The following is a 26,836-nucleotide window of genomic DNA, read 5'->3' on the forward strand; positions in this document are numbered from 1 at the left end:
CAGAATCTGTCTAGCTACCAACAGCCAAGAATTAGTTTTGAAAGCTTCCCAAGATCAAAAAGAGATCAAAAATCTCAAAAACTTTCTGCATACTTTCTGTACTTCACTCCAATCTTTGTAATGGAGTTAAGTACTTCATCTTGTACCATCAGATCAGGTTAGTTGATCATAGGTACCTCTTTATTTCTTTTCTCCTTGATTGCTTAGAGTGTATGAGACACTCTAAAAGGACTAATCAAGCTTGGGTTAGCTTGATTGAGTGTATAGGTTCTAACTTAGCCTAGAAAAGTTAGTTTTTGGATTTTGGTTAATCCCGAGAAAAATCATTGTTGAAGGTTGTGGCTGAGCCTGTGAAAAGTCATTGTAAAAGCTTGGTGAAAGCTTGAGAATTTCACCGTTTATAGTGATTTGGTTTGAAAAATCATTGGTTGAACAATCAAGGTAGTGAATGTAGGTCTTTGACCGAACCACTATAAATCTTTGTGTATTATCTTCCCTATTTTATTTTTCATTTCATTCCTTGTTAGATTATTTCTTATCTTGCATTTAACTTCCCATCATTGAACTTAAACTTGCCCCCAAATAGAGGTCAAATTTTGTAAAAGCCAAAAAGTGCTATTCACCCCACCTCTAGCACATTTATTTGGGACCAACATGTTATTCTAGATGATGATTATGATACTCCATCAGTTGCTTCGGCACTAGGCATGACATGATTTCCACTGGTGACTATGGTACTGAGCGTGATATAATATGATATGATATGTTGTCCGTCGATTGGCAACCATATATGACTATTATGTCTAGAGAGGACCACTTTATGATAATGATGATTGAATCATGTATGTTATGCTTCTAGTTTATGATTATGAGATATATCATATGATATCATAAATAGGATGTAATTAATGAAATGGCCTGCGGTAAAGACTGCATGAAAATGTTAACCAAAGATGAGCTTAAACTATGTTTGAAGTGTCCACAAACTTAACATGAATATGAACATTCTTCAAGTACGATAAGCATGATGGTGAATTAGCAACAACCATGAGTTTGGGCTAGAAATAGTTATATGTTAACAGCATGTATGGCTACCATGATGATGACAAGATAATTATGACAGGTGATGCCCAACCTGTTTTAACTATACATAAGTTTTAGCCTACTGTAATGTATGTATGTTTAGAGGATATGTGTAGCAACTATCCCTACACATTCATTGAGTATTAGTATGACTCACCCCTTCGATTGTATTGCAAAAAATAAATAGACACCAAGGTTCGGGTGGCTAGCGTAATCATCTAGCCAAACACCTTTTGGCATTTGGTAGGCTTCCCTTATGATGAGTCTACTCCATTGCATTAAGGCTATGTTTATGCTTCCGCACCATGTATTAGGCTATGTTTCTTAACCGATTATGTAGGCACTATGTTGCCCTATATTTTATTTAATGAAATGTTTGCATGGACAAACTATATTAAGCCAATAAAGGGCTATGTGAATATTATGACTAAGTTCGCATATAAATTAGAGCCAAGGGCTAATGTTTTAAATGACAAGTCATGCAATATGCTAAGTATGATGATGATGATTATAAGGTTTTTATAATATGTGATTTGTGATGTAAAATTGATGCACGAAGGTTTGCTTAGGTCTCGTGACTTTCGTCTGCCAGGCTTATGCATTGGTTACGGCTCTTCAGTTTAGGTCATGACGTCGACCTTTTCTTCGATGGTATTCCTCTGCCTCACCTAGTTTATGCTATGCATCACAAAATGTAATAGCAACATCACATTTCATTCTCATCATACAGCACAACATAATGCCTACATAACATAGCATCTAGTCATAAATCATTCTATATTCACATGACATGTAGCTCAGCTACTATGCCCTTCAATGCACAACAATATCAATTAATATCAATATATCTACATGACTTGTAGCTCAGCTGTCATGCCCCTCAGTGCACATCAAGTCATAATCAATTCATATCTTAACACATTTACTTATATGTATAAACATTCATCTAGTCATATTCCATTCATAGCTTAACTTATACTTATGTGCATAAACATTGCATCTAGTCATAATCCATAGCTTAACACATATACTTATGTGTATAAACATGTCATCTAATCATAACCCATTCAGGGCTCAACATATATAGTCATATATGCATAACATTTCATCTTAACCTAGGCTCATACAAAATCATAGAAATCAACTTGTTCCTATGCATTTTCTATAAAACCATTTACAACACATACACTTAAAATCTCATTTCATGCTTTTCAAAACATTTGAATGTGATATCCACTCACCTGGTGTCAACTTAAATCATAGCTAGGCTAGCACAGTTGATTAAACCTCTAGTTGCAAGACTTGGTACTCCAAATGTAATCTAGCATTAGACCAATGCATAATAATCATCAACATGATTAATTTTTCATCATTTTCTAATTGAATTCTACCTAGCATCTTGCAAATCATTTCTACCATACTTGGCAATCCACATTCATACCTGACAACTTATTGGTGTGCCATTAAATCATAACTTACCTTAGCTTAGGTTAGTTCTTCCTTTTTCAAGCTCATTTATGTCTTTGGTGAGCCCTCCAGCACTTGAAAATATCTGAAATTCATGTACAGTTCATAACTTTTCTAACTCATTCAACTTACTTCAAAGTTGGATAAGATCAAGGTAACCGACCTTGTTCTATTCATTTTTAGTTCAACAACCTCTAGAAAGGCTTTACTCAACTAAATTCCACCTAATCCTTGAATTGAAAATCTAAAAGAACTTTAAAACTCTACCAAGGCAGCAAAGCCTGACCTTTCCTTAGAACCAATCGATAGAAAGGCTTAGAATGTGGACTTATTCACTTTAATCAGGGTTTTTTTTTTACTAAAACTCACTTGAAAATTTCTTTGAAAAGGTATGCTTGTGAAGGGTTGGTTATTGCCCTTGTTTTCTCTCTTTTTTTTTTTAATGCTTTCTTTAGAATGAGAAATAGTAATCATGGGGTGTTTTTCCCTATTTTTGGGTGTGAATAACAATGTGTGGGCAGCCTTGGTTTGTCCACCCATGTTGGGCTAACAACCCCATTAGTCCTTACCATTGTTTTTCTTTTCAATTTGGTCTTCCAACATTTTCTTTTTTTTTTTTCAATTTGGTTTTCCAAGATTTTCTTTCTTTTCAATTTAGTCCTCTAACATTTTCTTTCTTTTCAATTTAGCCTTTTTCCCAAAGTGGGGATTCAAGATATACGTCATAGCTCAAGGATATAGATTATTCTCCTTGGAAGGTTAGTATTACAGAATCAAGGATTTCAACTATTATCCTTGGAAACTTAGCATTACAAACTCAAGGATTTCAATTGTTATCCTTAGAACTCAAAATTACAACTCAAATGCCAAGAACATCAACATTTAATCATCAAAACATACCTTTAAAGTCATCAATATACATGTCAAGGCATAATCAACTCCTAATCAGCCTTTAGACACTCAATTTATCAATTAAGCCAAGTTCCACCATAAGCTATTCCTCTATAATGCTTGCACACTCACATGATGCACATATTCATACATTCATGTCTTATATGTGTACAAATGGCTATGTTGTCTCAACCATCATGGCATTTAACATACTTGTCCCTTTCAAGGTTATATCACATGGTTTCTCATGCACCAACTCATGTGCACATTTGGTATCATACGATGTACTTAACAGATTCAACATACTTGAATCACAATTGCTATAATAGCTCTTAACATATACACATGGATGAAATCAATCGTAAACCTCTGTTTGCCTAATTCATTAGGCAAACATAGTTTCCATACTTAAATTCCTTTACTTACACATAAGTTGGTGCGTTACAATGATAAGTATTTTTTAATTTTTAATTAATAAATTAATATAACAAATGTAAATTTTATTTAAATATATATACTATTAAGGAATATATTGAGAATTTCAGTTAAAAAATAATCATATTTTCAATTTATGCTCTATAATATTCAATTCTATAAAAAAATAAAATATTTTTAATGTTTTCTTTATTTTACATTTATAAATGTTATTTATTAATGATTTTAAATTTTTTTATTATATCTTATGATATGATATTCGATACTAAAAAAAAATTCAATACATGATAAGTATCTCAATTTAACAATTATGATTCCAAACTTGCAAATCATCCAAAAATAGCAAATTTTTGAAGCTCATACCCAACAACCATTTGTTAGTGCCTTAGAAAAGCACCCTTGGCCAACATTCCAACCTTGAATGAGTTGTATGAATTCATTATTTCCCGCACTTTGGTAAGAAGAAAGGAGTTCTTAATCTTTGAAATCAACTTCTCAAGGAAACATAGTTTGAAACCTACAACACACTCAGGCAGAATATGCATATTCGCATTAATTGACCATAACAAGTACCACTTGGGATTCCTAAGATCATCAAAACTAATGTCAAAATATACACTAGATGTGTGATACTATTTAGATCTTGCTTCCAGTTTTTTGACATTTTCCAATATAACCATGCACAAAATAACATGTTTTACACCATTATCATTAGTAGCACCTACCATCTCTACAATCAATTGTGGCAACCCAAAGGGTGACAAATACACACCAACCCTGCAATCGTCAGTCGATAGAACTTTGTTGGGCAACCCAAACCAATGAGCCACTACACTCTCCACAACTTTAGTGAGAGCCCCACACCATGCATAAACCACATTTGAAGTGCCTCTCACAACCTCCGTTATCCCAATCTGCTTTTGGAAAATCGAGATGAGTTTTATCCAAATGCCCTTCCTTGCCTACTGTGATAGGTTGAGGTAACTGTAACCCCATCATCAACTTTCTCCATTCCATTCAAGAAATGATCTTTAGCAACCAAATATGCGCTCTCTATTTCTCTAATCACATCTAATCCCACGATTTTGTTAGAACAACTCATTTCAGGCTCCTCTCATTTTCTCTTCGATGAAGTTCTATCAATCTTATGATTACAGATTTTGTAATTTCTTTTTCACTCAAAAAAAGTTCAAGGAGAAACCTTTTGCCATTTTCATTTAACTAAGAAATCGATCTTTGATTTCCTGTCACATAAATGATCTGCACCACCCTTTTCAAATCAAAGATATACTTTGCATCGTTGTTCAATGCTTCGATAATCGATCTTCTTTCCAAGAAACAGGCTTGAAGCTTTTCCACAACAAGGCTAATAAATGCACTCAAGAACTATTGTGATTATACATGAACCGTGAAGGAATAACATTTTATTTTTTGAAATTCATATTGTTTTGAAAAGCAATTCTTCATACGCTTTGAGATTGGAGGCTACAGATGCATTTTCTTGGACTTTGTGGTGAGGAGGATGATGGCGGTGGAGGAGGAACCCAACATTAACAGATTTTACAGGAATTTTCTTCATCGCTGTCGTTGTTGTTGGTCTTCGTTTAAACATTTAAGTTTTTTAAAACTATAACACAAATATTCTTAAGATTCTCAAACAAAAAATGCCATAACTAGTAGAATTAAAGGAGTTAGGTTTATATTATCTCTCAACTAAAAAAGAATGTTATTGTTTATAAGTATTTATTACTAATTATTATTTATAGAAAGAATGTTCTTGTTGTATTTGTTAGGTTTTTTTTTTTAATTCAAAAGTCATATCTATTAAGTAAAAAGAGTTTTTATTTATAAATCGAAAATTCATTACGTATCAAATCTTATTAATATGGGATCTATAATATTGTACACACTCAATTCCTTCATTGTATTGACTTTTCTCCGTAAAGGTGAGAGATCACTTTGATTTAGATTTATTTTGATTCTAGTATTTTTCATGAGATCTCCATATCAAAGAAAAAATTAGATAGATTGTAATACCATGTTTCATCGGCTCATATTTTAATTCGAAAAATATATCCATCAACTACATAAAATTAGGACCATATGTGAAATGTGGCCCATCTATGTGGCATTCTTGGCCCATATATAAAATCAGGTCCAAGCTTGCTAGAGTCGTGAGAACTATGTGCAATTTAAAGGCCTGCTTATTGCTTTCTCTTTCTCATGCCATTTGAACATGGCCAGTAGGAAAGTCCGAAGCATGGCCCAAAATAAATGAATAATCAGTTTTCCCCTTTTCCTATATTACCTTCCCAACTTTGTGAAAATTTCTTTGGTGGACAAAGAAAAATGTAGAGTGATCAAATGTTTGAAAATGAATTATATTAACTACAAATAAAAGAAATTTAAAAATTTAAATAAAAAATTGCACTAATATTGAAATTTCCAGGTAAAAAAAGTTACTTTTTTTTATGGAAAGTCATCTTGTTCTTGTACTTTTTTTTTTTTTCAAATTTCAATCATGTATCTTTTTCTCTAAAATATAGTTTCACTAGCATCTAAGTTGGGTAAACCAGAAGGAATTTTTTGAATAAAATTATTTAAAAATTTATAAAATGATTTCGTAAATAAATCAGATCTCAAGGGCATTATTGTAAGTGGACATATGCATTAAAGGAAAGAAAAACAAAGAGCCGTTTAAAAATTTCTTTAGGCCAACAAAGAACCAAAGGGACAAGGAACACAAAAACAGAAGAATAAGCCCCCAAGAGATAGACAAGACAGCCCTTGTATGTTATCCACACTTTCCCTATCTTTTGAAGTAGTTTGCTTTTATTCTATTCTGGTAACGCTTAGAGTAGGATATCTTTTATTTTTTAGGTAGTCAATTTTGTAATTATTTAAATATTAAAATACTTAAATTTTATAAAAATTTAAATAAAATTAAAAAATATTATTTAAATTGAGCCTCATTAGAATGGCACTAACCGTTAATTATCTAAATCCATTAATTATCCGATTATTTAAAGTAAATTTTTAGTGTTCATATACTCGTTTAATAACCCAAACCCGAAATCCAAATAAAAAATATTTCATATTAATTCATATATAATTAACTAAAAATTAAAAACTATTTCACAATTAACCCTAAACCCCAACAATACAATGAAATAAGGTACTTTTTTTGGACTTGAAATAGGGTATTATCTAGTTTTTATTATATTATGTTATCTTATATCTATTTTTAGTGTTATCTTATATTATCTTAAATAAAAAATTAAGAAATTAGATATAACTTAAAATTTGTATATCTTTTATGATTAACTAGTCTTTATTTGTATATTGTAGATAAGTAATAAGTGGGAAGAAAATGTATATAATATAATAAATCAGATTAAATTAGTTGTAAAGATAATTAAAATTACTTCAAAAAAATTGAACATAAATTAAGTAAAAATATTATATGCTGTTTTCGAAAGGTAAAAATGTTTATTAAATAAAACAATAATATGTTTTTAAGTTCATACCATAGTTCAAATAATATAAATTAATTTTATATTTGTTAGTTTACAAGTTTAATTAATATAAAAATTTTATATATTAAATTTTTATCATAATTTAAGTAATATAAATTAATTTTATATTTGTTAGTTTATAAATTTAACTAATATAAAAATTTTATATATTAAAATTTACATCATAAATAATATAAATTAATTTTATATTTATTAATTTACAAATTCAACTAATATAAAAATTTTATAAATAATATTATAATCAGATTCTATACGATTATGGAGTGCCTGAACTCGAAATAAATATAATTGGGACATGTGTTCAGAACAATAGCAAGCTCTACCTTTTACCACCATTTCCACCCAAATTTAGTTTGATAGGTGGGATCTAAGATTTATTTGAAAGAAGTGATTTTTATCTGATTTATTTATTGGAAGAGAAAGGTTATATAAGATGGCTTTTGGGATCTGCTTGGAAAAATTTACAGAGTTATTACATTTTTAGAAATTTCATTTACTAAGCGATCTGGGTCATAATGATTCAAGGGAAGCTCTTAGTGGGAGTAGCTGCAGCGGCAGTAGCACTGGCAGTGGTTTTTGTTCTGGAAGTGTCAGTGAGGAAGAAGAGGATGGGTGCCTAGACAATTGGGAGGATGTTGCAGATGCCTTGAGCGTAGATGACAATCAACATAATCCAGCCACAGTTGCTCCTTCCAAATAGGAAACAAGGATTGAATCAGCTTGTGCTGAGCAACATTACAATAACCAAAGAATAAATCAGTTGAATTCAGACAGTGAGGGAACAGTTTGTGGGTCACACATGAACTGTCGAGCATAGAGACCTGACGATGCTTTTCGTCCTCTGATTCTGCCCAGCCTATAGAAACAGCCCAATATTTCTTCTAATTCAGATTGGCATGATGGCCATGGGGCTATCACTTGGGCAGAGCGAAGTTATATTTCCCACCCTTCTTCTTCAAGCCCTATTTGCTGTGAGGATTTGGATGTCACAGACTCTAGCTTTCTCCCTTGTTCATGTGGATTTCGGCTTTTCCTCTTCTGGCACAAAAGGATTCTTGAAGCAGATGGGCAATGCCCTGGATGTAGGAAACATTATGATACCATTAATGGGAACATATGTTTCAGTAGATGAGCTGCACTTTTAAACTAGTCTATTCTATTCTTGTAGAATGAGTCCTAGAGCTTAGGAGGAGAGTTTCTTTTTTTTTTTTTTTTTTTTTTTTTTTTTTTTTTTTTTTTTTTCATACTAGTAAAATGCATATGGGTCACTTCTCTCTCCATCTATCAATAATGTGTGTCACATAATAGAAATAAACTTTTATTGGCAAAGACAATGAACTAAGTCATTCTGAATTGCATTCTTACTTGCATAATGTTTTGCATCTCTGAATCTGAGTACTCTGGTTAGTGATCTAAATTCTATGATAATTTCATAAAATCTATTGCACTCAATGGTCACCATTGCTCTGTTTCCAGTTTGTACGGTATGTGATGTTTTTTATTTCCTTGTGTTTATTGTATATAATTAATGCGTTGGATATGTATATTGGATTTTTGGCAGGAAAGTCATAGCGTAATGCAAAAAATGGACTTTGGCACTTTATCCAGACCAGATGGAATTTGTTGCTTCCTGCTGTTCAACCTGCTCCTTGTAAAATATAAGATTTTTTTTCAGGGTTTCAACAACTCCCACCAACGCTGCTGGTAGCCCTCAAACCCAAGATCTCAAGGAGGATGACAAGAGCATTTTTTTTCTCCTTTTCCTTCATAACTTGCATCGGCTGAATTCGATGCGAATTAATGCTATGAGGTTTGGTTGTGGCTGAGCTGATGTGACGTATCTTTTCTTTGTTTCCTTCCTCAGTTAAGCGTTGGAGATAAAGAAGAAGAATAACCTCAAAAGTGGGAAAAGAGTGACAAGCATTAGGAGACAACTAGAATGGAATGGAACGGAATGAAGCAGCCTTCTCCAGTGTTTGACTTTTCAAATTTAAAGTCGCTATGATCATTGTTAAAGCAGCCGTTATTGCAAGTATTCCTCTTGGCCTGGTTGGCAACGGTGCAAATGGAACCAACGCATTCGAAGTTGAATTGGCCTTGGTCTTGTCTGCTGTGCTTTCTTAGACTCTTCCAGATCATCGGGTCAATCCAGACGAACAGATGTTTCTAACGTGCAGGTTGAGGTTATTTAGAATGAGAAATTTTGTATATGAAGAAATATAGACATAAGGATACTATGAAACGCAGCATAATACCAATTTCCAATGATAAAAACAGTTGTTTATACATGAAGTTACTGGTCTTTCCTTTTACTTCTATTTTTTGTTAAATATCAATGCACTTTCAACATCAAATCCAACCTTCTTGTAATTGGAAATCATTTCAATCAAATCAAATCTAGTGACATTAGCAATCACAACAAATATTTTTGATCAGATCACATTATTAATTTTAAATAAAAATCTTTTAAGAGATTAAAAACAAAAAAGAAAAAGCTAAATTTGACGAGGTTCAACATTGCTATGATCGAAAATGGCCACAAATAGCTGGATTTGGCCAACTTTTCAACATTTTTTTAAAATAAAAATAAAAAAAAAAATCAAATCCTACCGAAAACAGCCTTAAACATGCCTATCAAGTTAACAAAATGTATCGAGAAAATTAACCGAATCATCAAAATGCTATTATAACCGAATTAGATTAGTTGATAATTGAATTAATTGAAATTTTGTTTGGGTCATGGACCTTAATACAGTCAAGTGTAATAATATTAAAATGTTTCAACAAATATAATTAAATACGATGAAATGTTTCAACATACAAATGATAATGCACTAATATGTTCCAAGTTTCCAACTTCCAACAACTACCAACATTTAAAAGTTTCGACAAAAACTCAATAAGGAAACAACTCTCAAAGACAATAAACCCCAACAATTTTATTATTTACAATTAAACATTTAGTTAAATAGTTAATACATAATTGTGTTAGCCAACAACAAGGTGGGAACCTTCCTTCCTTCTTTCAAATAATAATAAAATAAATCTTTACAACACAGTAAGTGGGAGGAGAAAAGTTGTCCACTTTTCACAATATAAGTGTCATGAAAATGAAAATGAAAATGGGCAATTTAAAATTAGAGTTAATATTAATCAATGGGCTAAAATTAATTGTATATAGGTTCGTATTTGGTAGTAATACCTTTGCGTTTTGGATTTGTGTTCAAGCACCAATAGCCTTCCCATGTTTAGCTTCTACTATTTGTTTTGTGTTTTTGTCATCTGAAATTCCCCAATTATATATATATATATATATTTATTTACCTAAGAAAGAACTTTTGATTTTGAAAACTTTACGTTTTCTATAAGTAAATAATTGTCATGCATTAAAAACATACTCCATTTCAAGGGTTTAGGTAATCAAGTTATAATTATATGTTTAATGGGTATAAAACAAGGTTTATATATATATATATATATATATCGATTAATTAAAATTAATCGATTTAATCGTATTTATTTTTAAATTAATTAATTCAGTTTTGGTTAAATTATATTCACCCCTATTGCACCCCATGTTTCCTCCCCTCTCTTCCAGTCTCTCATCCTTCTGATTTCTACTTTTTTTTCCTTCAATTTTCTCCCTTCTTCTTTGCTTTCTCCAATCAAAACCTGTATTTAGTCTCTTCATTTTATTAAAATATTAAATTTAATCTTTTATTATAATTCCTATAAAACAAATTTGTAAACTTTTCAAAATTGATTAATACCAATCTAATTCTTAACACTATTAAAATTTTTTTGTTAAAATTACTGATGTGGTATTTCATTAAGTTGATGCATGGAATTAATGATGACGATGATGTGGCGTTTTCATTTTTCAAGTGAAGAGGCCAAAACGGCGTCGTGTGGTCCAAATGGAAAACAAAGGCTTTGTTAATCCATATGTCATAACTTAACCGTAACAGTGCGTGGTAGTGTCCACGTGGCAATAAAAAGTGCCTCCCCGACAGGAAGAATGCATTTCTTTTGGAAAGAAAGAGAAAACAAAACAAATATGCCTCTTTTTTTTTGTTTTCTTATTGGTCAAAGTAATTTGCTGTTATGTGATGGGAAAATTCAAAATACCACCCGCAACACAAAAAGGCAAACACTTGGAAGCTTGCAGCCATTCACAGCTGCCCACGTGACTTTCCAAACTTTGAACAACTTTATCATCTTTATAATAAATTAACGCTTCTCTCATGAAAATTCAAAAACAAAAAAAAATCATTTGCATTATATAAGAAAAGTATAAGCATATTTTATATAATATGTTCAATTAAATTATATTATAATATTTATTTTACAACAATTTATTACAATATAATCACATTATAACTAATAAATATAATACGATTACAATTCAAAATTAATGCAATTCAGATTGCATTGCATTTTATAATGTTGTTAAATATAATTTTATCTCTTAATTTTGTTATTTTGTTAAAAATATTTTGTAATATTATAATTTATTTTTTAATATAAATTTTGAGAGATGTCTCTTTGTTATTCTAAGTAACCATTTGGATAGTGGATGGTAACTGTCAATAAAATTTATATTTTCTTTTAAAAGAAAGAAAAATTAAAATAAGATATATAATATATGAAATTATATTAAAATAATATATATAAGATTATAATAAAACATGAAAATAAAATACATTATATGAAAAATATAGTTAAGAAATGATATTATATAAAAATTAATAATAAAAAAATACATGTGTATTAAATTTATATTTTTATAAATAAGGGTAATTTTAAAAATTGATATTATATTCTCAATAAAGTGTTTGTAAACTAAACACTATAATGTTATCTTTTCTATATTTTCATTATTACTTTACTTATATATTAAATATTGAAATGTTATCTTCATATAACCAGTAATCATATTGTATTATAAAATATCAAACCTCACTAACTTTCATGGTGATTTAACATGTTTTGGTTGTTAATTGAAGTGTTTTCCAAGAGAAAACACATGACAAAGACCCCGTGTTACCCATGTTTACTTAGATGATAACAATTTTTTGTGTTTGTTCTAAAGTTTGATATATATATATATATATAAAGACAAAAACATCTCTAAAGAGCAAAAGATAAAAACATCTTTAAAAAGAAGAAGAAATTTTCAACATTTTAATCAATCGTTGTAATATTTTCAAAAATGTAATCATATGCATAAGGGAGAACCCATCTATATATGGGCTCCCATTGTATTTTAACTGTTAAAAGTTAGAATTAGTTATGTATATATATGCGTGTGTGTGTGTGATGAATACTTGATTGATAGGACGATGTTCTTATTTATAAAAAAGATATAATATTTAAAACAAATTTTCAATTAGATAAAAAAAATTAAATAATTTTTTAATCTTTTATTATGTTCAATTAAGTTTTTATATTTTTTGTTTAATTTAAATATTTTGATTGACTAACTGTTATTAATTAAAATACTCTTTGTTATTTTATGTTATATGATGATGACTTAGTATATTGATATATTGTAATAAATAATGATATGATATGTTGATGTATAATATAATAGATGATTATATGATAATTTTTACTTGTTATGTTAACATCAATGTTAGTGCCCAATAACATAGAAATAACATGTATGGTTAGTTTGTCATTAACCAAACATAATTAGAGAATAATAACTTATTTAAAATTTTTTAAATAATTTAAAATTTTTTAAAACATTATACTTGAAAAGAAAAAAAGACAAACCAAAAGGCTCAATTAGTTTGGAAGCCATCACTCAAAGAACGCAAAATAAATTGATTTGGTTCATGGTACGTGGTCTTTCATGAACTTAACTCACCCATAATATAATTTAAGAGACCGAAATTCCTAAAATTTGTTTCAGAGCACGTGGTCACACGTTTTTCAATGGCGGATGAACCGACCGAAAGGCAACCAGGGAGGTTCCTTGAAGCAAGGTCCTAACAAACGAATAAATTATTTGGAAAAACCAAGGTATGACCATGACATCAATCAAAACAGTGATTCAAAGCAGTGAAGCGTCTCCTTCACATTCTTAACCGCGTCCCCCATTGGAAAAGCAGACGTACTTGGACTTGTCTAAATCTTCGTTGGCTCTTTCAATCTTTCTTCTGTTCCTATAAAATACACTTTGCTTTTTAATTTCTCTTCGTTTCAGTTCCATTTGGAGCAGTAGTTCTGCAATACTTACTTCATAAGAAACCAGAACGGAAACCCAGTTCCCCTTTTGCTTTCATACTTGGATACGATGTTTGTTTCTAGATCAGTTTTTGGGGTTTTTTTCTTGGCTTCTTTGCTTCTTTTCCCTGTAAATGCAATCAGGTTGTTTGCAGAAAAGGTTACAAGCAGCCGAGGGGATGAAACAGAAAGGGAATCAGATTTGTTCATGAAGTTTGCGGAGGCACCAGAGTATCACAATGGACCTGAATGTCCCGTTTTGGCTGAAGAAAGTTTGTTGTGTGACCCTTCCGTCGTTCATATTGCAATGACTATTGATCCTCAGTATCTGAGAGGTAGCACAGCGGCAATTCATTCAGTTGTCAAGCATAGTTCTTGTCCAGAAAATGTATTCTTTCACCTCATTGCCTCCGATTCGAGCTTCGTTAATGCAAATGACCTTACTCAGATCGTCAAGTCTGCATTTCCATCTTTGAGTTTCAAGGTTTATGTCTTCCAGGAAAATCTTGTCAGGAATCTCATCTCATCTTCTATCCGCCAAGCTCTTGACAACCCTTTAAATTATGCAAGAAGTTACTTAGCTGATATATTTGAGGCCTGCGTTGAACGTGTAATCTACCTAGATTCTGATACCATTGTTGTAGATGACATCCAAAAGCTTTGGAGGATAAATTTAACTGGATCAAGAACCATTGGAGCTCCAGAGTACTGTCATGCAAACTTGGCCAAGTATTTCACTAGTGAATTCTGGTCAGACCCTGAGTTATCCAGGGTTTTTGAAGGGAAAAGGCCTTGTTATTTCAATACAGGAGTGATGGTGATGGATTTGGCAAGGTGGAGAGAAGGCGACTACACAAGAAAGATTGAGAGATGGATGAGAATTCAGAAGGAGAAAAGGATTTATGAGTTGGGTTCTCTTCCACCATTTCTGTTGGTTTTCGGCGGAGATGTTGAGGCCATCGATCATAGATGGAACCAACATGGGCTTGGTGGAGATAATTTGGTGAATAGTTGCAGGTCTTTGCATCCAGGTCCCGTAAGTTTGCTGCATTGGAGTGGTAGAGGGAAGCCATGGGTCAGGCTAGATGCGGGGAGACCCTGCCCGGTTGACTTCCTTTGGGCACCTTATGATCTTCATAAAAAAATTTCAGGGACATCAGCAACATAAACAACCAAGACAAGAATTGCCTAGATTTTCATCGGATTCCTTGTGATTTAATTGTATAATTTCTCTTCTATTCTTTTTGACAATCTTTTCTGTGTAAATAGACACAAAAGAAGGCGCGGAATATTGTTTCAGTTCTTTGAATCGGGAGTTATTTTTTGAATGCAAACCATTTAAAGGTACTCGAGTAATTCATAGATTTTTGTTACTATCTTTTTTGGATTACCTTATTTGTTACTTTTGATTGGTGCATAGCAGTTATGGGGTGCCTGCTAGGCTGGACGCAGTGTTAATTATTTCTGCAAGTGCAATCCCTCTTTCACAATGCACCCTGGGAATCCACGCCAAAACAAGTGAAGCAAGCTTAATCAATACTTTGTGCCTGGGACTTAGATAAGAACTACAGGGGGCCAACACTTGTAAAATGAATTAAGGTTCTTATTTTGGGAACAAACTGCTCAGCCACAACTCCATCAATGATCTTTCAACTATTTTTTTACAGTGAATCAATACTGGTTCGTGAGAGCAGGTTGAAGAAAATTGATGAGATAAGCATTAATAGAGAAAAGAATGTGCATTATCGGATTAACCAAAACTATAACAAAGGAAAAGTGGCCAAAAAGAAAAAGAATATACATTTCTCAATTCGCCTTACTTTACAATAATCCAACAACACAACTTAGTTGCAATCTGTTTTCCAAGCCTCTCAAATGATGACCCAATAGCATACACCTGCTCAAAGAAAAGACAACCTTAGTGTTACAATTCCTACCGGAAATATAACGGATAGGTAATAGAGAAAAATGAGAAAGAATAGAACTATGCTTGATACATACAATAGAACAGAGAAGTGGTTATCTTTGGAACAAAAAATTGCTGAGCTTTCAGTTATGTTATGAATGAAAACCAGGAATTCCCTTTCAAGTCAATGAGCCCTATAAATTTTCTTATCCACCCTCCATCTCTCCAACTAAAATGCACATGCATGTGGTGTGGGTTGTGCATTAGCAGGTAGTGCAAGAAAAGCCTAATGCACCCTCCTTTAGCAAACATTTAACTTGGAAAAAGCAAGAGAATTAAATTAATAACATGGAAAAAAAATATGTACCAGAAAAGCAGCTTTGCAAGGTAATCACGGGAAGTGCCAACAGTGCCACAATTTTCATCAGAAGCATCTTGGCGATTTCCCGTGTTTACTATCCCTGAATCTCTCATAAAGTCAGAGGTAAGCTCATCCTTGAAGAATCTTTGCAATACATTTTGAACAAGCTGGTGGATTATTTCCTCCACCTGTACAGATGATGGCTGGGATAATTCAGTCACCTGGCAACAAAAATTACATATAATGAGAAGACGTTTCAAGTCAGTTGTAGGACGAAACAAAGATAATTCAATTTTAGAGAAAGATAATCCAATAAAGAAACATTTGTTGGTAATACCATGTTGGCATCCAAAGATCGTAAATACTCTAACAAATCATTCCTGTTTTCCCTGCCACATTCTATTCGCACATTTTCCTTCTTTTGGGCATTCAGCTCCTGAAATAACATAGGATAACTAGCTTACATGGAAGGAACATGGGAAACAGGTTATCAACACAACATATAGCAAACGAAAGCATTAATAACTTTTCTCATTCAGACATGCATTTATATTTACCAAACTAATGGCAAAGCCTTGAATACTATGATCCACCAATTTTAGGAACAATGGATTCATGTACATAAAGAAATCAACACTAAACAACTGCTTGTGTATGTCAAACTTCAGAAAACCCACATAAGAAGAAAACAAAAGGAAAATATAAAATTGATTGCCAAAAAATGCTTGTTGCTGCAGCCCTCTAAATCCCAGAGATCAAGTGAGGAATAAGCAATGCAATTAAATTTTAAATTGAAATCTAGTAGTAGTATATTCCATATCCGTTTCTTTGGCCATCTACTAGCATTCATATCAAGCAATGTAAAAGCATAACAAAGAAAATTTGCAATTAAAACAAATGGCATTCCAGTCTTTCCTTTTGTTTTGTCTCTTACACTTTGAAAAGTCTAGACAATACGTACACAAGTAAGTATATCTAAGTATATAAATAGAGACTTAAGAGAGCTGAAAATTGTAAGTTCAGCTGTTCAGAGGGGGAAATTTATAATGTCAATGCATGTTTGATATTTGCAACACAATGCAAGATCAGTAGGAATGCGAAATGAGTAAGCGCGACTTAATCATGCATTGGCATTTGTAAGTTAGGCTAAATGGGTACAGCAACAGCCATAATTTTCTGAATTTTTCTATTCGAAATCATCTATGCAGCAAATTTAAGAAACCACCACTTGTTGCAGGTGTGTGTATGAGTAGAATGGTATACACGGAGTAGACAACAAAACAGAAAAATGCTTCCAATCTCTACAAACTCAAGCAGGAAACCAGAATTTCAATAACCAACAACTTTTAGAAGCTAGAAAATCTACAGATAATTTTAGCAAAGAAATAATTACCTCCGAATTGTTCACAACAATCAAACATCATTTAACTAATTTGCAACTGCAAATTAAGCAAGAACACCCAACTTACAATCATTTTAATAAGAATAAAAAAACCTTCAAATTTTGCATCTTTCCAATCTTTAATTATAAATAATTACAAGTTTACAACCATTTTTTTTTCAATTAAAGCATACATATAATATATTTTATGAAGAAAATGTTTTTATATAAAATCTAAGATCCTTACCGCTTCAACATCAGATAACTCAGCCTGCAGCTTCTCAATATAATTCAAAGCCTCCCGCGACAAATCCCCGAAAACCCTCGGCGTTATCTTCTCCAACTCTTCAAATCCAGCACTTCCACCTTCTGTCTCCTCCCTCTTCTCCTCCACAGCCTCTCTCTGCCGCCGCCTTAAACCCTCATCGATCTCCTCAGCTGGCGCCGCTCTCTCCAGATTCCTCATCAACGAAATCCTATACTCCGCGTTCCACAACGTATACCTAAGGAAGAAAAAAAAAATCACTCTTCTTAGAAAGCAACAAATTACAGAAAAATTTTATCTTTTCAAGGTTGGAATTGAGATTTTACCCTGTGATGATAGAAGAGAAGAGGAGGCGACGAAGAGGAGGTTTCGAGAGGGAAACCAAAACGGAGAACTGATCAGAGGGGAGAATCCCTAGCATAGTTGAGATAGTCCGCTTCATCGATTCCTTGGCGGAATCAGAAACCCCCTTGGAAATAACCGAAGTGTCGAGAGGTTCGATGTGTTTTAACATATTAGCTATTACTAAGAATCCACGATCTAAATTCGATTTCTGTGTTGATACGAAGTAGTCATCGTAGACTCCGCCACCGTTTAAGCAGCTCACAGTTACGGCGGAGGGGCGGTTGCGGCGGATAGGGAGAAAGCGAGAGAGAGAAGAGGGGAGAGGCTTGGTTGAGAGGGCTGTGATGCGGGAGAAGATAACGGCGCGGCCTGTGGCTGTTGATGCCATCAGAGAGCTGAGAGCTTCCAGAGCTCTTTCTTCGTTTTGTTATTCGTTTTTGTTTGCTGAGTTTCCGTTTTGTTACTCGTATTTTAGGACAGCTAATGCTGGATTTTTTATAATTATTTCAAAAATCGTTTATGTCCCTTTATTTTGAGTTAATTACATAATCACTATATTTAAAATTCTAAAAAATATTAATCGAAGAAGCCTTAGAAAATGAATTAATATTTATTCATTTTTTTGTATTTTGATTATTTAAAGAATAACAAATTATTATTATTATTATAATATTTATTTTTACGTAACCAACATTTTGAGAAGATAAGGATATTAAAAGAAGTTACTTAAAATTAACAACGTGGGTGAGCAGGGGAGAGAAGGTTGTTTGGCATCAATGCATGCTTAGTAGGAGGGGACGAAACTACTTTATCTGGCGTCAAAGGGAATGAACCCAGTCATCTTAAGTCATGGAAAACAGTAAACAGTGTTGGTGATTTTGTCCAACTTGTGATTAATGTTTCGGGTTTCACTTTCCCCCTCACCCAGGGGTCATTCCATGATACAAAAAGCAAGAGCCGAATTAGGCAAAAACCCATTGATGGTTGGTTCAAGAAAAAGCACTAAACGTTGGTAGGCCCATTGTTCGTTGTCTCAGTAAAATCACGTTTGTCAAAATTGGGACAACGAACAAGTGGGGCGCATGTGGCTCTCATGGTTTCTCAGCAAACACTTGAGCACCACAAAACCTGTGATTTTGACCCCCTTTGTGATATCTGCAAAGTTTGAAAATTCTAAGCCTGGGTGAGATAAGGATTCTTGAGGTTAGGACAAATTCACCATGATGTGAACAGAAACAATGGTATGATTGCTGTTGATGGGAACCTGAAATTATGTTGAACTTCGGAGGATTTAGCCGGTAATTTCAAACGAGGGAGGACCCCAATGTGGAATCAAGGTGACGTTGGCAAACAGGAAGCAGAGTCACCACGTCTTAGCTTTTCACACAAGTCAGAAAACTGAAGAATGTAGCCCACGTAGCTTAGCTGTTTTGGGTATCGCATCTAATCTATGTATGTGCACTGCATGCTGTCCTGACAAAGAAGAATAAAAAAATTGAAAGGACTAGCGAACAAAGGAATTGGAGACCATTCATTAACAGAAGTTAGGGAAAACACAAATCTCAGCGCAAATTGTTTAGGAACCTGGAAACGAAGTTAAATCCTTCACTTCTCTAATATAACAAAAACAAAAAAAAAAAAACCCTTCAAATTCACAATAATTCTCTTCTTTCTTTAATCTGTAACTTAGATACAAAACTAAATTCAGGAACTTGTTGCATGTTCAAGTTTCTAACGAGAAAAAATGAAAGAGGTCACGTGGGAGCTGCAAGCTTAAAGTGAGAATTAGGAAATGCATCAAGTGAAAGGTTATGATTAATTCATTACGGGGGACGGTTGGATTGAGAAAATACATCCAACAAAGTGTCACAGACCTGTAAAACATGTTTGCTTTCCATTTTGAACTTGTGTGTTTGGTGATCTTGAGTTAGAAAAAGAGAGAAGAGGGTCAGGGACTTAAATGAGTTTCTCCTCTTCCGGCAACTTCTGCATACCAAGACTTCCATGCTTCCATGTAATGAGCAAAGAGGTCACTAAGAGCTGCAACACCATTAACAGAACCATATCATGCAATTACAATGGCCATGGTTTGGAGTATAATATGACGACACATGACATACAAGACAGAAGAACAATCCGGTTACAGATTCCATTATGTTCTGAGGGTAAACACTGTGATTGATGAGTTATTTTATCATAACGGACTACTAAGAATTTCAACATTTTTTTTCTTGTCCAAACACCATGAACTATGACAAAAGATAGCCCTCTCATTGGTGGGAATAAAAGTGGCTACAAGAGAAGTTGCTGGAGTCCTTTCTGTGCTTAATCAACCATCAAATGGTGCCAGAATTTTGCTGCACCACTTATTAATCATGCATGGTCAATAATGTGTATTTTAAGCAATGAATCAAAGAAGGTACCTTGATTAAGATAATGAGGTTTATACGTAGACGCAAGGCTCTCCCAGTCCCCAACTGGTCTCTCATTTTTGTTTCCTGTGGGCATACCCCCTGGAGTAAAAGGGCCGAACACAAAACCTCTGGAGCTCTGCTTTAGATGCTGCTCCATTTTGTTATCTTTTTCTACACACTCGTGTTTAATATGCATTGCCATATTTTCCTTCTGGTTTAACTTCCGATGAACTGAGGTGTTTGCCTTCATTCTCTTTAAACTGTGGTTTGCAATCTCGGTTCCAAACATCCTCTTCTTTGATTCATTCAAAGCCAAAGCTGTCGTTGATCCATTATGAAGTTTGGCTCCCCATCCCAGCCACCTAAATGCCGGTTTCCTGCTTTCGGGGTGGTGGGTCTGAAATCCATCGAGCAAATAAAGTACTAGTAAGGAGCAATAGACAAATTTTTGGTTGCTTTCAGGGCTGGATTTGGATATACTTTTGGCGATATGACCATACCTTCTCAATTAAATTCATGGAAGAAAACACATTGGCAATGTCATACAATCGTCTAACTTTTGCTGCAAAATTGTTACGGGAAAAGATCATAAGTGATTGGCAGTGTAAAATTTCAGATATGACGCTAATGACGGTTTGTTCAATTACTTCTCATAGCAGTTGAATTGTGGACATCACCCAGCAAAGCAACCGCAGCACTATCAAGAGTGATAATTTCAGCCTGTAGAAAAGAAATCAGATATTCACCAGACAGGGCTAACAAACAATTCATAAACAGCAAACCCACATTGAAAAGAAGTTTTCTTACATCTGAACAAAGGAAAAGCTTGACAAAGTTCTGCGTGATAAGCCAAAGAGATTTTTCTCTTTTGGTATCTAAGCACACAAACAGTAATGCTGAGTAAATAGATAGAAATAGTTAAAAATGAAAATTCTTTACAATAATCGTGTTCCATGCATGAATGACTGTACGTGAGCAATAATCTGTGTTGCAAAGTGATATATTAACATATCATAGGACAAGAACAGAACAAAAAAGGTCTTATTACCGATATGTTTTGATGATTCCGAACTATTATCTTGCCCATCAATCTTCACGTTAAAAGACCCTCCACTTTCATTTTCATCTAAGACCTGAGCAAATTAAATAGTCCAACTAAATAAAACATAGGAACAGCGGGATGTTGATAAGGCCACTATTAGAAAATGTGGAAAAACCTTTAAAAAAAAATGTCGAAAAAACAAAGTTGTACACTCCTTAAAGATTTACAATTTTAGTTCAAAATAAAGGCATTAAACTGAATCAAACTAGATTATAAGATATATTAGATTTAGTTTCCCACTTATACTAGATCACTAAGACATGTTAACAACAGTCTCAGTTCCAGTCATTGAAAGATCAAATTACTTGAAGTTTCATTGGGACTAAAACTTTCTCAACAAACCCATGGAGTAAGGGAACTAAAACAAGAATTCTACCCTTAATGATTTGTTGCAACCAGAAATATAAAAATTCTCTTTCAGAGCCTCTTCCTGTAAGCAGAAAACATGACAGTTCAGGTCCTTCAACTTTAAAATAATTTATTTAAAGACAAAACTGTGAGGTGAAATGAAAAATAGAAATTTAAACTCTACCTTAAGCTTCTCCAAAGCCCTTGGAATTTCTCCAAAACCCTTCCATGAGTATTGGTTCTTCCCTTTTCTTGCCACAACCTAGACAAACAAAGGCCAAAACCTGCTCAAGCTATTCCATACAACAAGTATACCGATAATAAGAAATATATAAATGGTCAAAAAAAAAATGTATCTTACTCCAATACTCTCCAATATATTCACTACATCATATATACGACGACGTTCAACTCCTGGAATATCCAAAACAGTTTCAATGAAGCAAGTTAATAATTGTAATCGAGTTTCAAGCTTAAAACTTAACTAATCAATTGTAATTAATGCAAAATCCAAAATATATCCAACTTTGGTAAACAAAAATTACAAAGATATATAGTTTCTCAGCAATGAATAGAACATGGATAAAGGACCTAATTTTGAAGCTGCATCGTCAAGTCCAATCGTTTGAATGCTGTCATGGTTATACAACTCCAAGAAACTGATATACAGAAAATAAAGAAAACACATTAAAAGAGCTTAAAGATTGAGCAAGATCAAATCTGAGAAGCTTCAAGGAGTTGAGGAAGGATTTAACTACTTGGAGCATAAAAGGCCGAGAGATTTCTCTTTGCGGCAGTAAAAAGTACGTGAATCAGGTTCAGATTCTCGAGAAAGAAACGAAGACATGGACGTTTTCCCGAGAATCCAGAGAAGTGAAAGTGGAATCGTGTTTTGTGTTTGGCTTGAGAGAAAGAGAAGAAAAGAGAGAGAAGACTTGGTTGGCGGGTTTGGGAATTCAAATGTGAAATCAGATCTAGTTTTATTTTACGTTGGCTGTGGGTCGCGCGAATTCAAATTGAGATCTTGAACCGCGCTGCGATCTGAAATTACTCTTTTGTCATTGGGCCTTCTAGTTGGGCTTCTTAACTAAAATGAAAAGAAAGGAAAATTAATTTCATTTCTGTTTTGCTTTTCTCTTTTGTCAAGGGTTAAGTATTTGGATGCAAGCGTTGGAACATGTAGTTTTTGAATTTATAATTCTTCGAAATATTAGAATTTTTATTGGATAAAAAGCATGTTAAGGGGCAAAAATGAAATTTCAGGTTAGTGAACAGGGTTGGCGCCAAAGGAGAAGTGAAAGGTTTGGAAAGAAAGGCGCCGGCCGGTCTCGACTCTCGAGACTGAATCTGTTTTACCTTCACCTCTTCACGTGCTTGCTGCTGCTCTCAAGTTAAAAATTTGGGAATAAAAATCCCACACAAGGTCACAATACAAAGACTCGGTTTCCCTTGTGATTCCTTGGATGTTGCTCATTGATTAATTTTTTTCTTTTTTAAATAAGCAGCGAATCTGTTCTCCAACTATCTAAAAGTAAAAGGGTAGTAGTTAGTTTCTTCGCGTACTCACAACCCATACTTCATTGGACTGTTATGGAATTGAAAAATATTGGTTTCAGGAGGTGTGCAAGAGCAGCAACACCTTCCCTACGACCTCTGCGTGGGAAGGGTGGGGCTGAATGCCTTTCTGCAACTGCATCATCCCAACACTCAACTAAAGCATGAGCTAAGACAGTCAAGGACCTATCATATAGATGCTTGCTAGAACCGTCACTTCAGAATAAAGAAACCATGCTCAAGATTTACTCTTGATGAAGCTGAGATTGTGTAAAGTGTAACCTATCTAAAACAAAAGCATCAAAGCACGCTAGCATAGCAAGCCTCAATTTTGAAGCTTTCAAATAACTAAAATAAAAATGGTTAAAAACATATGACAAATGATAAAATTTGATAGCAGGGAAATGTTATAAGGCTAATTAACCATCATTCTTTGACCTGTGTTTGCCAAGAAAAAATTACAACAATCCAACACATTTGAAATACTCAAAACAAAAATCAATTAGAAAATAGTAATAACAGACCGATAGACTTGAAGTTGACAAGTCCAAAAAAATATTAAAATGACTGCAGAGAGAAGAAACAAAGAATCTGAAATTCATGGCTCAACAGTACCCACTTGTTGCCACTCACCATCAACTGCGTCTTTCCACAAGGTTACATTGTTATTCCCATCGGCAACAGACAGTAAATTCCCAGTCAGCGACCATGAGACCCTCCAAACTGGGGTCTTCAAATCCTTCAAAACCTTACCCTCCCATTGTTCCCCTTCTTTAGCACAAGCCCATATAACAACGGTCCCGTCCTGAGAAGCACTTGCAATGGTGGATTTTGGAAGCCCCAAGTTGGGTGCCCAAGCAACATCGCTCACCCAATCAGTATGCATCTGGAGGGCAGGAAAGCAGTCCATCTTCCAAGTCCCATTATACAGCTTCCAGACTTTCACGGTATTGTCATACCCGCCAGATGCCAGCTTCTGAACAGGATCCAGTAGACCAGATCCAACTAAAGCACCTGGTGCTGTTGATGGTGCCCATGAAACTGAGGTCACTCCAACAGGGTGAGCTTGGTCAATCCTGGTGGTATCCCAACCACCATCAGCCCTGGCGGTGAAGACTGAGATATTCCCATCAGAAGATCCACAAGCCAAACAAAGGCCAACTTCATGGGGTGCCCATGCAATTGAGTTCACAGATGACTTATGATCATTAAAAACTTGAGCCTGAACCCACTCATTTGGATTACCTTCCTTCCATATTATCACCTGGCCATCATAAGAACAAGATGCAAGGACCGATCCAAACTTGGGATGTGCCCAAGCAACCTCCCAAATAGGTCCTTTATGGCCATGAAGAATAGCAAGTTGCTGAGAACCAGAGCTGGTTATACCAATGATCTTAACAGTAGTATCAGATGAGGCAGTCGCCAAACGCTTTCCATAAAAATCCATGGCTACATCATGGACTGTGTCCTCATGACCTGTCTCAATTCTCTGTGCAGGCATCTTTTGAACTCCAACTAGCAGCTCCTTGTATCTTCAAATTTAAATATCCAAAGTCATATCAAATATACATCGATCAATAATATTTAAACCACCCATGTAATTTCAAGTAATTCACAAACAATTTTACATGCAACAGCAATCTAATAGGTAACATCGTGGGCATTTCTAACTAGTAAGAAATCACTAAGGCTCTGTTTGATTATTCCTTCGCTACTAGCTTTTCCTTCAACAAAAGAGCGTGTTGGGATACAGAAACAACAAATATTTTCAAGAATTAAAAAGTTAAAACCTTTAACTCTCTTGAATATCAAAATGCACAACTTGGCTTCATAGCAACGTTGAAGATGCAACAAATGATACTCATCTCAAAAGGATTTATGATCCCAAAAGAAAAGAAACAAGTTTTCAAACAATTAAACGGAAACAACACAAAAATTTAAGAGATACCGACCAAACAAAATCAATCCCAGAAATCATAACAATATAAAAAAGAATCCAATTAATCTAGAGCATAAGAAAAAAAACCAACTTTTCTAAAAAAGATAGAAAGAAAACAACCCAGCATAAAAAATTCGAAAATGGATTCATGTCAAATCTACCAGAACTTCAGTCTAGAAACTATGAATCTAAATTAAACTTAAATTACCACACACGGAACAGATCTGAAGATTATTTAATACATTCGAGAAACGACAATATGGCTGAAAATTGAAGAATAGATCAAGAAAGTTCAATCACCTGAGAGAGAGAACGGGAGATTGGTAACGGCTAGGCTAGAGATCAGCTCTGAAACAGAAATTTTGAGAGAAAAAGAAAAAAAGGAAAACTTTATCGAAAACGGAAACGGGGTTTTTCTGGGCCTTTTAGTTTGGACGCGTGCGATATGATTCGGACCCAAACAGTGGAAGCAATTACACTGAGCTAAACAACCAAACATTCCCCTTTAGTTTTCATTTTCATGTTTTTTTCAGTGACTTTTCCATCTTTTTAAATATAAAATATATTTATTTTAGCCTACGTATAGCCCTCACAGCGTGACATGTGTCCATGTCATTTGCCAAGATATCAAGGGTTTTTGGGGGTTTTCTTATCATTTATATGTGGTTATGTGATTTTATGAAATTCGAAAGGTATTTTGAACTTTTTATTTATGATATAGAGGGTGTTTTCGTCCCTTCAATACAGATGTCAAGGGTATTTTATCTTGTGCATTCTTTTTTCCTTTTTTTTTGTCTTTCTTCTATTTCCTTCATTTTCTCGTTTCGTGTGTTGCCGCTTAGGTTTCCTTTGCTTTAGAATAGACATTGTGGTTTCGTCTACCGCCTAGGTTTCTTCACTATTTTCTCATTCTCTCGTTTTGCTCTTTATTTTTCTTCTTCCTTTGTTCTTTGCCATATCTTTTCTTCAATGTTTATCTCTGAGGGTTCTTTCACTGTTCATTGAATTTGCTAGTTATGTTTCTTTTTTGAGTATTTTTTCATGATTTTTCTTCTTTTTTCATTCTTTGCCATTTTTTCATTTTTTAATATTCTTTAGGGCTGTTGCCTAGGGTTTTTCTCATTGTTCATTTATTTGCTAGTTATGGTTTTTAGGTATTGTTTCATTAATTTATCCTCTATCATCCTCTCATCTTGTTTTGGTTTCTTTGTCGTGTTTTGCTCTTGCCCTAAAGTGTTTAAGATTTGTGATCTCTTTTTTGTTATGAAAGAGGAAGAATTGAAATATTTTTCGTTTCATTTCTTGTTACACTTAGCTTTGCATGTATTGACTTGATTTGTGTTTTTAACACTTTGCTCTGCTGGTTAGGGTTTATTCATCTTGCCCATAGTTTCTATTTTACTATGCTTACTTGATATGTTTGCTTGTTTACTTGATATGATAGTGATATAATTGATACAATGATTTTCAAATTGTTTGCGAATCTACCATGTATGTAAATATTCTACTATGTATTAGTTTTCAACAAAGGGGACAAGAACTTTATGTTTGAAGTCCACTCAATTACTTTGATTT

The 26,836-nt window shown here is 33.7% G+C and overlaps 3 protein-coding genes and 3 pseudogenes across 10 annotated transcripts; 2 read left to right on the top strand and 4 right to left on the bottom strand.

The window, feature by feature from the left end:
* Window positions 1-4,253: 4,253 nt before the first annotated feature.
* On the bottom strand, window positions 4,254-5,455 carry LOC149526448 (inactive poly [ADP-ribose] polymerase RCD1-like; annotated as a pseudogene).
* Window positions 5,456-7,670: 2,215 nt separating this feature from the next.
* Window positions 7,671-8,544, top strand: LOC149526449 (uncharacterized; annotated as a pseudogene).
* A 4,671-nt stretch (window positions 8,545-13,215) lies between these two features.
* Window positions 13,216-15,013, top strand: LOC110426849 (putative galacturonosyltransferase-like 10). The gene is given in 2 exon segments (XM_021442154.2): window positions 13,216-14,781; window positions 14,783-15,013. Coding segments are annotated over 2 exon segments (1,143 nt in total). The 5' UTR covers window positions 13,216-13,713; the 3' UTR covers window positions 14,858-15,013.
* A 325-nt stretch (window positions 15,014-15,338) lies between these two features.
* LOC110426850 (seed maturation-like protein) lies at window positions 15,339-18,379 on the bottom strand. The gene is made up of 5 exons (XM_021442155.1): window positions 17,883-18,379; window positions 17,539-17,794; window positions 16,248-16,346; window positions 15,917-16,131; window positions 15,339-15,540 (listed from the first exon to the last, which is right to left on the bottom strand). Exons 1-5 carry the CDS (start codon window positions 18,287-18,289, stop codon window positions 15,465-15,467), a joined length of 1,053 nt encoding a protein of 350 aa, XP_021297830.1. The 5' UTR covers window positions 18,290-18,379; the 3' UTR covers window positions 15,339-15,464.
* A 139-nt stretch (window positions 18,380-18,518) lies between these two features.
* DEL2 (DP-E2F-like 2) lies at window positions 18,519-22,721 on the bottom strand. 7 transcript variants are annotated; one of them, XR_016351985.1, is made up of 13 exons: window positions 22,524-22,721; window positions 22,357-22,424; window positions 22,127-22,179; window positions 21,950-22,027; window positions 21,794-21,847; window positions 21,364-21,448; window positions 21,123-21,211; window positions 20,963-21,035; window positions 20,816-20,877; window positions 20,325-20,712; window positions 19,776-19,941; window positions 19,166-19,374; window positions 18,519-19,056 (listed from the first exon to the last, which is right to left on the bottom strand). XR_016351985.1 is itself a non-coding variant. In XM_021442150.2 (11 exons), the coding sequence occupies exons 1-11, from the start codon at window positions 22,610-22,612 to the stop codon at window positions 19,850-19,852; spliced, it is 1,110 nt and encodes a 369-aa protein (XP_021297825.1). In that variant the 5' UTR covers window positions 22,613-22,721; the 3' UTR covers window positions 19,456-19,849. The 7 variants fall into 7 exon arrangements, 4 of the variants coding, with proteins under 4 accessions (XP_021297825.1, XP_021297824.1, XP_021297827.1 ...); XR_016351986.1 differs by having other exon boundaries at window positions 18,519-19,369; XR_016351984.1 differs by having other exon boundaries at window positions 18,519-19,374.
* Window positions 22,722-23,691: 970 nt separating this feature from the next.
* Window positions 23,692-25,767, bottom strand: LOC110426892 (protein transport protein SEC13 homolog B pseudogene; annotated as a pseudogene). The gene is made up of 2 exons (XR_016351990.1): window positions 25,562-25,767; window positions 23,692-24,854 (listed from the first exon to the last, which is right to left on the bottom strand). The product of XR_016351990.1 is annotated as a protein transport protein SEC13 homolog B pseudogene (transcript).
* Between the last annotated feature and the right edge of the window lie 1,069 nt (window positions 25,768-26,836).

The sequence above is a fragment of the Theobroma umbraticum genome, unplaced genomic scaffold, assembly GCF_002168275.2.
Source record: "Theobroma umbraticum cultivar Fairchild unplaced genomic scaffold, ASM216827v3 scaffold_239.1, whole genome shotgun sequence".
NCBI lineage: Eukaryota > Viridiplantae > Streptophyta > Magnoliopsida > Malvales > Malvaceae > Theobroma > Theobroma umbraticum.